Source organism: Nicotiana sylvestris, chromosome 6, assembly GCF_000393655.2.
Source record: "Nicotiana sylvestris chromosome 6, ASM39365v2, whole genome shotgun sequence".
NCBI classification, from domain to species: domain Eukaryota; kingdom Viridiplantae; phylum Streptophyta; class Magnoliopsida; order Solanales; family Solanaceae; genus Nicotiana; species Nicotiana sylvestris.
In genome coordinates, this window is record NC_091062.1 from 7,304,491 (window position 1) to 7,315,963 (window position 11,473).

General features: G+C 34.2%; 1 protein-coding gene across 2 annotated transcripts; it reads left to right on the forward strand.

The window, feature by feature from the left end:
* Window positions 1–973: 973 nt before the first annotated feature.
* Window positions 974–8,198, forward strand: LOC104215957 (fe-S cluster assembly factor HCF101, chloroplastic). 2 transcript variants are annotated; one of them, XM_009765898.2, is made up of 16 exons: window positions 974–1,196; window positions 1,278–1,397; window positions 2,521–2,663; window positions 2,743–2,793; window positions 3,233–3,388; window positions 3,688–3,831; window positions 3,901–4,043; window positions 4,513–4,582; window positions 4,702–4,797; window positions 4,927–5,016; window positions 5,390–5,443; window positions 5,765–5,888; window positions 6,137–6,261; window positions 6,476–6,598; window positions 7,177–7,245; window positions 7,890–8,198. In XM_009765898.2, the coding sequence occupies exons 1-15, from the start codon at window positions 1,124–1,126 to the stop codon at window positions 7,243–7,245; spliced, it is 1,581 nt and encodes a 526-aa protein (XP_009764200.1). In that variant the 5' UTR covers window positions 974–1,123; the 3' UTR covers window positions 7,890–8,198. The 2 variants fall into 2 exon arrangements, with proteins under 2 accessions (XP_009764200.1, XP_070006082.1); XM_070149981.1 differs by lacking the exon at window positions 974–1,196 and having other exon boundaries at window positions 1,321–1,397; window positions 2,514–2,663.
* Window positions 8,199–11,473: the final 3,275 nt, after the last annotated feature.

Below are 11,473 nucleotides of genomic sequence, written 5' to 3' on the forward strand. Positions count from 1 at the left end.
TACATTTCTAGTAGCTTGTTTGACCGTACTTTTAAAATCAGCTTATTTTGAAAAATACTTTTAGTGAGAAACAGTTTATGTTTGACTAATCAATTTGAAAAGTACTTATAAGCATCAATTAATGTTAGGCCAAACTTTTAAAAGGTAATTCTAAGTGTGAGAAATTACTTTTTTTGGTTCTCAAAAATTATTTCTGTTTTTACTCAAAAATATTTTTTTCCTTCTAAAAGCTTGGCCAAACATTACTAACTTTGGAAAAAACCACTTTTGACAAAAAAGAACTGCTACAAACATGCTATAAGAAAAAAAATGGCTCATTTCTCAGACTCGTCCATTGTATTTTTAGGCATCAGGTCGATCAAAATTATCTAGATTTATGATGTCAACAAGAATCTTCGATTTGTTTTTTTTCAAATACTTAAATTTAAAAATTACATTACAGTACTTTAAGTCACAATAATCAATAACTCAAAACTATTTAGAAGTTTTTTAAAAAGATTTTAATTAAAGAAAAACTCTTTTGACTTTGCTCAGTAATGGTGTCATAAGAAGTAGAGCCAGACCAATAAATTTTATACTGATCATTTTTGTAATCCAAACTATGCCTAGCCAATTAAAAAAAAGAAGAAGAGGAGGTAAATAGAGCTTGTATTATAACGATTGATAGTTTGGGTAACGGTTTTATCATCGTCAATGCATAAAACTTAAGCTCTGCGAAAATAAACACTAACATTGAATATAGTATAAAATAAATCTTACAAAAATTATGGTATAAAATAATTTCAAGTTTATTTATTCTGAAGGTAAAAAATTTCAATCAAATATTAAATAAAATAATCTCATATACATATACATACATACATATACATACATACATATATATATATATATATATATATATATATATATATATATATATATATATATATATATTATAATATATATTTTTCCACAATGCCAAAGTTTGGGTAACGTGTGAATTGTGGCTAAGGTAAGGCGATTAGATTCTTGATGTAACATGAAAACTTGAGGCTCACATTAATGCTCTCTACCAACGAACTTTCCCTCTTTCTTCATTACTGTAAAGCTAGCAGAAAAATAGAAAAAATTCTCACTAAAAAAAATGACACAGCTTCTTCAGGCTCCATCTTCTCCTACTCTCACATTTCATCACTGTACTTCACAACCCAAATCAGGTCAGTTCAAACTCTTTGGGGTTCATTTCATTCCAAGAATAATTTGGTTTTCTGCTGAAGTTTGTGTTTTGTTCTTTACAGGATTATATGTAGCTGAGAAATCTTTTCTCCAGTCCACTCAAAGACATGTCAGGAGCTTGAATATTTCGTATACCTATTCAAGTTTGAGCTCATTTACAGCTAAAGCTGCTTCAAATGGAGGTAATTTTGATGCCTTATTCAACTGAAAACCTGTAGACTCTACTTATTGTAAAATGCCTATTTGTTAAACACTTGTATTAGGATTGAAAGGGAGCCTTGACATAACTGGCGAAGTTGTTGTCATGTGATTAGGAGAGAGCCTCTTGCAGAACTGCAGGGTAAGGTTGAGTTCAATATGTGGTCTGGCCCTTTCTCGGACCCCACGCATAGTGGAAACTTAGGGCACCGGGCGGTAAGGTTGCGTACAATAGATACTTGTAGTCGCCCCTTCCCCGGACACCGTGCATAGCGGGAGCTTAGTGCATTGGGCTGCCCTTTTACTTGTACTAGGATTGTATAGTTTTGTCTTTTTTGTACTTCTCTAGTTGTGGTGTATGCTTGTATTCTGCTGCTTAGTTTCTGTTAAGTCTTTTTTGGGTACTGTCTGAGTTGAATGTCTCCACATGTTTGCTTCATTAAGTCCAATTTTTGTTCTTCTTATGTACATCAAATAGACAAATACCCGTCCGTAGATTACAAGAAAGAAATGAACTTTTGAAACTTGTAGTTTTAAACATGCCATAACATTTGTGTGACTATAAGCATGGGCGGAGGCACACGCCATCTACGGATTCGGCTGAACAAATAGCTTTTGCTTAAACAATGTATTTGGTGTTTAAAATTCATTAAATATATACAAGTATAAAATTTAGAACCTAGTCACTAACACATGAAATCATCGTTCTAAAATTCAGAACCCATAAGATTGAAATCCTGGCTCCGCATCTGACTATAAGACTTTTTTGAAGCTTTAAATATGCCATAACATTTGTGTAACTTCTTATTTAATGGTAGAATGAAAAGTTTTAAGTTAAATTGTTTCCAAATTTAGAAATAGGTCATTCTTTTTGGAATGGACTAAAAAGAATAGGGTCACTAGAACGGGAAGGAAGGGAGTATTTAGTTCAGGACTTCACATAATGCTTGACCGGTTCTTGTTTTCTGATGCTATGCAAATTCTATTGGGCTGAAACTCTTATTATTTTACTTTCCTACCATACAACATGTTGTAATATTTCGTTCGTCCTACACTGCTGCTGTTCGAGATCATTTCTGTTATACTAACATATATAGTAGCTTGCAGCTTGTGCTTCTACAGTGTCAGGTCAAACAGCCGAGTCTGAAGTACTTAAAGCCCTGTCCCAGATTATCGATCCTGATTTTGGAACTGACATCGTCTCTTGTGGATTCGTGAAGGACCTCTTGGTTGATGAGAGCTTAGGAGAGGTCTTCCAAAAATTACTTTCTCACATTCTTAACATATGTGTGTGAATTATCGTTCTTATTCAATCTATTGGAATTTCAGGTGTCATTCCGGTTAGAGCTTACAACACCAGCATGTCCGATCAAGGACATGGTAAATGAAACACAACTACCATTATTTCATCAAGAATTGATGTGTATCAAGTGGTACATTATTTTGTTTTCTTACTTTTCCTTTTCAACGCATATACTTATCAGTATATCAGGGAACGTGAGATCAAGAGCAAAACAAATTCTTGTTATTTCGTTAATAATTCATTTTTCGGTCATCGTGTGAGCAGTGGAGGAGCCAGGATTTTCATTAGGAGGGAGTCAAAATATAAAGAAGTAAACCCACGAATAGCCAAGGGGTGTCAATATGTAGTATATATTCATTAAGAAAAATTACCTAGCTACACAGTGTAATTTTTCGACGAAGGGACGTCGGTTGACACCCCTTGAATACATGTGGCTCCGCCACTGCATGTGAGTGTGGATTTGCGATTCATGTAACTATGGTTGGACTAGAATTCTGATTTTCAATTTTCTGACAGTTTGAGCAGAAGGCAAACGAGGTGGTTGCTGCACTTCCTTGGGTTAAAAAGGTCAATGTGACAATGTCAGCCCAACCAGCAAAACCTATGTATGCCGGACAGCTTCCCGCCGGGCTACAAACAATCTCCAACATAATTGCTGTTTCTAGTTGCAAGGTGAAGAATTCCACAATCTTTCTTCTTTGATGCTTTACCCTGTTAAACATTTCTTATAGTAAGTATCAAAGGTCTCCCCATCCCCCAAGAGAAAAATACAAAGTAACGATTGAGAGGAGAAGGACAATAGCCTTCCTCTAAAAGCAACATTTTAAGACTTGTTGTTATATTGAAGCATTTAAGTATGTTAGTTGGTGCTTAATCGCTTGAGTATTTTATTATTTTGCTTTGACCTGCTTAGCATAGGCAATCTTTTGTGTCCTTTTTCCTTTATTAATGTTAACCTCTATAAACCACAGGGAGGGGTAGGTAAATCAACTGTAGCGGTCAACCTCGCTTACACTTTGGCTGATATGGGTGCTAGAGTTGGTATATTTGATGCAGATGTATATGGTCCTAGTTTGCCAACAATGGTGTCCCCAGAAAACCGGATACTTGAAATGGTAATTTTCACTTTGTGGACTGAACAATGTTTTGTCTACTGCATATAACCGCTGAGAGATTTTTTGTAGAATGCAGAGAAAAGAACCATTATTCCAACTGAATACATGGGTGTTAAGTTGGTATCTTTTGGATTTGCTGGGCAAGGGCGTGCAATTATGCGAGGTCCTATGGTCTCGGGAGTCATCAACCAACTTTTGACTACTACAGAATGGTATGATATGCTTCTCATCTGACAAGAAGTCAAGAACCATCAACCAATTAACTTAAGACATTTCTTTGAAATTTCTATACCGGAGAAATTCTTCGAAATTTATTGGAATTTCGTACTCCGGAGAAACATTAAAAAGATTTTTTATGTTAAACTCTTCACTCTACATATCATGTTTCAACCTGTAATGCGATCTTTTTTTTAATTGTAACCTGGAACTTTTAAGCAGCCTGTTGACTATATGAAAGTGAATGGCTTAATCTTGATAAAGTCCAATATGGTACCTACACTATATACTATATTGGCATTAATGTGTTGTTGTAAGATTAAAGCTAATTTAGGTAGGTTCACATATAGCATTGAAATTTTGTTTTGGAAAATCACCGTGGATGGTCTTTTCGAGGAAGATATTTATTATTTAATTTGGCGATCTTGTATTACTTCGTTGTCCTAAATATATGTGATTATGCAGGGGAGAATTGGACTACCTTGTTATTGATATGCCCCCTGGAACTGGTGATATTCAACTTACTTTATGTCAGGTTTGCTTATTGACCGTAAAACTAATGTTTCATGTTTGTGAAAGTCTTGGAGGAAGTGATTTTTTTCCTCTTGTAAGTGTTTATCTTATATATTCTTCTTCGACCTATTCAATTGTCAGGTTGTTCCTTTGACTGCTGCAGTTATAGTTACTACACCTCAAAAGCTAGCATTTATAGATGTAGCTAAGGGTGTCCGCATGTTCTCAAAGCTTAAGGTTCGTTCGAATTTTCATGTGTTATCAGCAATGTTTTCTCTTTACTGTGATTAGAATGTAAATTATCTTTATTGAGATGAAAAGATGTGTTGCTGTTTCTAATTGTACATTTCACACTTGAATGTACAGGTGCCTTGCGTTGCCGTAGTTGAGAACATGTGCCACTTCGATGCTGATGGAAAACGTTACTACCCTTTCGGCAGGGGTTCAGGGTCTCAGGTTTGCCCTTGCTCTTAGGTCCTATTGATGTTTTCTTGTCCTTTCTCAAAGTTTAGCAAATTTCGCTTTCCTTTGCTTGAGTAATTCAGATATTTTTAGAATGTTAGTACAATGTCCTCAATTCACACAGATAGTCTAGCAGATGAATTTGGTCTGGATATATTATTCTCAATGCATACTAACCAACCTAACCGTGGAGATTCAAACACCAAATCTGAAATTTTAATACAATCCTCTAATCCAAATCTGCATGCAGAATCTTCAGTGTCGTGAGATCAATTTTGTTTGGGATCGTTATTGAGACATGATCATTAAAACATGCAATTCATCGTTGAAGAGTATGTTTATATAAATTTCATCTGTATCTCTGCAGGTTGTCCAGCAGTTCGGAATCCCCCATCTATTTGATCTCCCTATCCAACCAACTGTAAGTTGCAACATTTTAAACTCTGAACTGGTTCAAATGTTTGAATATTCACATTTACATCACTTATGCCCGCACTAAATATTGTAAACATCTGAACTACCGAAGGCTTTCTTTAGATTTCTCTGTCAATGAGTCAGAATTCCTGCATTATCTTTTCCCTTAAAATAGTGCACATCATCTTTCGTAGATTCACTTCATCGGTCTGTTTTTAAATATAATTAAGCTTTTTCTTCTGAATTATGAGCATTTATTAAGTACTTGTATAGTAGTAAATTGTCACTTGGGGCATTTCTGAACAATACGCTGACTTTGTGTTAAAAGCTATCTGCTTCTGGAGATAGTGGAATGCCTGAAGTGGTGGCTGATCCTCAAGGTGAAGTTTCCAGAACATTCCAAGAGCTAGGCGTGTGCGTAGTACAACAGTGTGCCAAGATTCGTCAACAAGGTACGTTTTGTTTATTTGTTTGTTTCTCTTTTCAATTGCTTATTCAAGCCAAATTCATTGGAAGGAAAAAAACAGATTTCAGTTCTATTCAAGAATTCCTGTTAATTATTCACGCGATACAAGCTTCATTCTAGTGGGAATATATTTAAGAATATTTTTAAAATCTATTGTCAGTACTTCACTTGAACTAGATATAATGGTTACTCATTGTCTCTTTTTTGTTTTGTTTATTGTTTATTTTGTTACAGTATCGACTGCAGTGAGTTATGATAGATCTATCAAGGCGATAAAGGTCAAAGTACCTGATTCCGATGAAGAGTTTTATTTGCACCCTGCAACTGTAAGGAGAAATGATCGATCTGCCCAAAGTGTGGTATGCATTCAAGTCTTTTAAGTTATTTTTCCAGCCTGACAGATACGTCGCATTGCACGATTAATGACATGCTAAGACATTGTTATCAATATCATTGTTGTCCGCCCTGCTTTTTCTTGGACGAATACTCAGCTTGTTCTACTCATTTAATACTACAAATTTCAAGTATTTCATATTTTGAATTTTTTTTTTCTCTTCAACGACTTTGGTATAGGATGAATGGACGGGTGAACAGAAACTGCAATATTCTGATATCCCAGACGACATTGAACCTGAAGAGATCCGGCCTTTAGGAAACTATGCTGTGGAAATAACATGGCCAGACGGATTTAACCAGGTATTATCGACACACCTATTTGACCGTATATGATCGTTCGCGCTCTCAATTAAGTTGCCTTTGCTATCTAAAGGAAACCTAACACCTATGACTGAATTTCAAAACTGCTACAACGAAAACATGCTGTAAAAAGCTTGACCAATTAACTATTTGGACTGATTTGGTTTATGTCTATCGGAAACAGCCTCTCTACCTTCACAAGGTAGGGGTAAGGTTTGCGTACATACTACCCTCCCCAGACCCCATTAGTGGGACTGCACTGGGTATGTTGTTGTTGTTGTTGTTGTTTACTGATTTGGTTTATACAAGTCAAATAAAGTGGAAGTCAGTATTTTAGGACTGTTGTAAAGTGGAGCCAAGATTAAAGATCGCGCTAATCTATGTTGTTCAAACTCTCTGGTTAATTAGTAAGCTAGAGCCAAGTTTTCCTTAGATCTTTTTGATGCATACTTTTTTCAGGACTATCCTCCATTATGAAACACAACAAAGAAAGTCGCCGTGTCTAATTTATGATATACGTGTTTCAGTTGGACTATAGCAGTTTGAAGCAGTTTTTTTGGTTTATTTTTGTGCTGCAGATAGCTCCTTATGACCAGCTGCAAATGATGGAGCGCTTGGTTGAAGTTCCTCAACTTACTCCTGCATAGGTAATGAGAAAGTCGCATTAAATTTCTTAGGACCGAACTCATTGTACTTCTGAAATTACGGGTTCAGAATTTAGTATATGATAAAACACTTAAAGAGTGTTTTCACATGTATATATATATATATCTATGTTTGGCTTTGAATATACTGGTTCAGTTGAACCCTGTGTTCTCGAGGTCTATCGGAAACAGTCTCTCTGCCCTCCCAGGGTAGGGGCGTAAGGCTGCGTACATCTTACCCCGGACCCCACTTGTGAGAATCCACTTAGTTTGTTGTTGTTGTAGTTAAACCCCGTGTTGAAAGGCTCCATCCGCCTGTGCTCCCACGTAGGTGCGGGCTGATGGAGGGGCTGGCTTAAATGCTTCAATCTTTTCCTATTTTCTTAGTTAGCCTAATTAGTTTCATAAATCTTCACATGACTGAAGGGGAGACTTGGAGCAATGTTAAGGTTGTTTCCATGCGACCTATACGTTACGGGTTCAAGCCGTGGAAACAGCCACTAATGCTTGCATTAGGGTAAGCTGTCTACATCACATCCCTTGGGGTGTGGCCCCTTCCCCGGACCCTGTGTGAATGCGAGATTTCTTGTGCACTGGACTGCCTTTTAAATCTTCACATGACTCAAACTTTCATGCTTTATTTCTAGGGATGAATTAGAAGTCCAAAATGAGATACAAATACAGTTGGAAGATTTTTGCTCCTCTACCTGGCTTAAGTCACAAGAAAGTCAACAGCTAGCTGAAGCTACAAGGATCTCAGTGATGTTTCATTTTTTTAACTTTTTGTAGATAGTAATCTTCACTACCATTTGTTCAATATATTATTTTTATAGCAATCTTCACTAGTCTATGCTCATCATGTTGTACATCATGCTACGGTGCTTGTACCGTGCTCGGTCAACAAAAAAAAGGAGATAAATTGAATTATCATAATTCGAGATTTGAGTTCAAATCAACGTAGAGTCGATATGAATAACCTATATATAAGTTGAGTTTATGTTTATAACGTAAATTTTTGTACTATCAGGTCAAATTCAGCAACATGTAATTTTACATACCAGGTCTCGTATAGTAACTAGAAAAATAAAGTATTAACTTGCTATAAATGGTTAAGTTACATTGATGCTACTTTACATCGTAATTATATATAGCTTGAATTATTATATATTTGACCTCCTGTGTCATCATCTTAGAAGCTCAAAAAAAGAAAACAAACAAAACAAATGAAAGAAGTCAAGAAAAACATGAATTTAACCACAAAATTCATTTTTAAAAAGAGGGAATTAGTCAAAATGTTGGGCTAGTTTTTGACTCTCTAGAATTATTATTATTATTAGGTTCATCTAGAAGCATTAGATATGATGGTGAGAAGTTTTAATAAAGCTTAATGGCCTAAGAGTCATTAGGTAACAACTCACTAGAAAATCTGTGTGAAAATGTGATATTTATAGATTTTATATTTATTTCCAAAGAAGGGGCCCTCTCGGAGCAATAGGAAAGTTATCTCCATACGTGTTCGAGCCGTGAAATTAGCAACTGATGCTTGTATTATGGTAGACTGTCTACATCATAACCTCTTGGGCTGCTGTCTTTCTCTTGACCCTGCGTGAACAGGGGATACTTCATGCACCATGACTTCCGTTTTACCTTTACTTGCAAAGAGGAAAAATTACTGGATTCACAATTAAATATTTATACATATTCATTAAATTTTCTTATACAAATGCATAGCCTAAGCAAAACCTATTAGTTTTGTCCAAACCCGTATCTACTTCTCTAGCTCCGCTTCTAGGTGAAATATAGGTGGAGCCAGATTTTGAAGTTTATGAATTCTGAATTTACTATCGAATCCATAACTTATTTTAGTTACGCAATTAAATATTTATATATATATTTAATAGATTATCCTTTTACAAATATATAGACTAAACAAAATTTACCGGTTCGTTCAAACCCGGATCTATTTCTCTAGCTCCGCCTCTAGATAAAAACGTGACATTTATGGATTCTATATTTTATTTGCAAAGAGGAAAAGTCAGGTGCATGCAATACAATGAATTATGTAATAAAGACAAAAAATAAAATGTATCTAGTCATCACTTTCACCAAACAATTATATTGAACCGCCCGTCGACATAGACAAGTAGAATTAAAACTAAACGACTGTGACTTATTTTCTTTTCTTTCAGTATTTAATTGGAAAGTGATTGTGATTTTAGCATTCATTTTTTAACATATATAATAGTGTAGAAGTGTGCGGTATAGTTCCTATCATGCTAAATTTAATTCTTTTTCTCGAGCAAACGTGTGAAATTTTTGTTAATGATTGATGTTGATAGTCTTGTGGGATTACACTGGGATGTTATTGTTGTTGTTCTATTGATGCTAATAGTAAATACTGTCCGTATGAGTTTGCTCACATTTTACGGTTCAAGTTTGGATTTGGATGAAGATGAAGATGAAGAGTTACAATAGGTTGACAAGTGACAACTACCATAAAGTTAGAGAATTAATGATAATTACCTCCAATGTGGGACTTTCTGACGTGAATTCCGATTAGTCGGGCCCCAATGTCGGTACCGGATACCGGGTGAGAAATTAAAAAAAAAAGAGAATTAATGAAAAATCCTCACAGATCAATAAAGATTTACATATTCGATTCTGTCTTAGTTAAGATTAAAACGAAATTATTGCAAAAAGGGCAGTCCGGTGCACAAGGTATTTTGCGTTCACGCAAGATCTAGAAAAGGGTTGCACCCCAAAGAGCATGATATAGATAGGCTAATTTAATGCAAGCATTAGTCGTTGTTTCCACGGCTCGAACTCGTAACCTATAAGTTACACGAAAATAACTTTATCGTTGTTCCAAGGCTTCCCTTTTAAGACGTAATTGTTGTATTGATGCTAATCAAGAACCTCAGCTCTATATGTTCTAGAATTCTTGATAATATGGGATCTTTACACAAATAGCCGGTCATATTTACTATTTACTTTTTCTAGCCATATACATTAATTATATACAATTATATATATATATATAGATTATACATTGATTATATATAATTATATAATAGATTATATATATAATTATATATAGATTATATATATATACAATTATATATATATATACAATTATATATATATATATATATATATATATATAATTGTATATATATATAATACACAAATTATGCATATATTATACATTTACTGACTATTTTTAATTTAACCAGTTGGGTGGACGACTATTAGAATTAAAAAAAATATCGAACTTTTTTTTAAGAGACACGTAGTGTATACGTCATATATTCCAATTATATCCCATGTCAAATGAAGATAAGATTTGGGTAGGCCAGATTTGATGCTTTGTTTGACGTTGGCTGTATTGGCCCTGCAAACAACGATAGTATTATTTAGCTAAGATAAAGCCTCTCACACTCTATGAGAGGCCACAAAATTTGGCTTACCTAATGTACTTTACTCTTTTTAATTATTTTGATAACAACATATTCAACGTTGTTGATGAAACATTCCATCAAGTACAACCGGAAAATAATTAATAAATTATCTATAATAATTATAATAATTACTCCTTGAACTCTTACGCATTTTATTCAAAGAATAAAAACTTAGTGCTTCTAATACATAATTAATAATTAATACTATAAAAAATTCTTTTAGAATATTACTTATTAGAGGGGTCTTCAAAGTCATGCATTCTCTATAAAAAAAGAAGAAGGCAGAATACCTAAAAAAAATCCTAAACTTGACACGAATTATTAGTTACACTTCTAAATTATTAATAGTCTTAATTACCCCCAAAACTTGGCCTTTTGAGAGTCATTACCTCCCTGGACGATGTTGTGGCAAAGGGTGTGGGTGCACTCTCTTTTAAGCGCGTGGGAGTGAAGAAAAATTGAAAATCAACTTCCAAGTAAGTTATTCTTTAACTTTTAATTCTCATATAGTCATATATAATGATTTATTTGTTACAACTATGTATTTCTTCTTGTTTCATCTTAACATATAATGTGGAGTTTATTCTAACTTTTATTCGTTTTTATTTCTTTTATAGATATAATATCTAGTTGTTCTAACTGCATATTTTTTTTTGGGCAAAATTTGTAAAAGTTTGGTTGAAAATCCATCATTTTAGCCAAATAAAAAACTTTTAGCAAAAATAATGGAGTACTAGTCGTATATTTTCTGTTATTTTTTCTTTAGATATAAT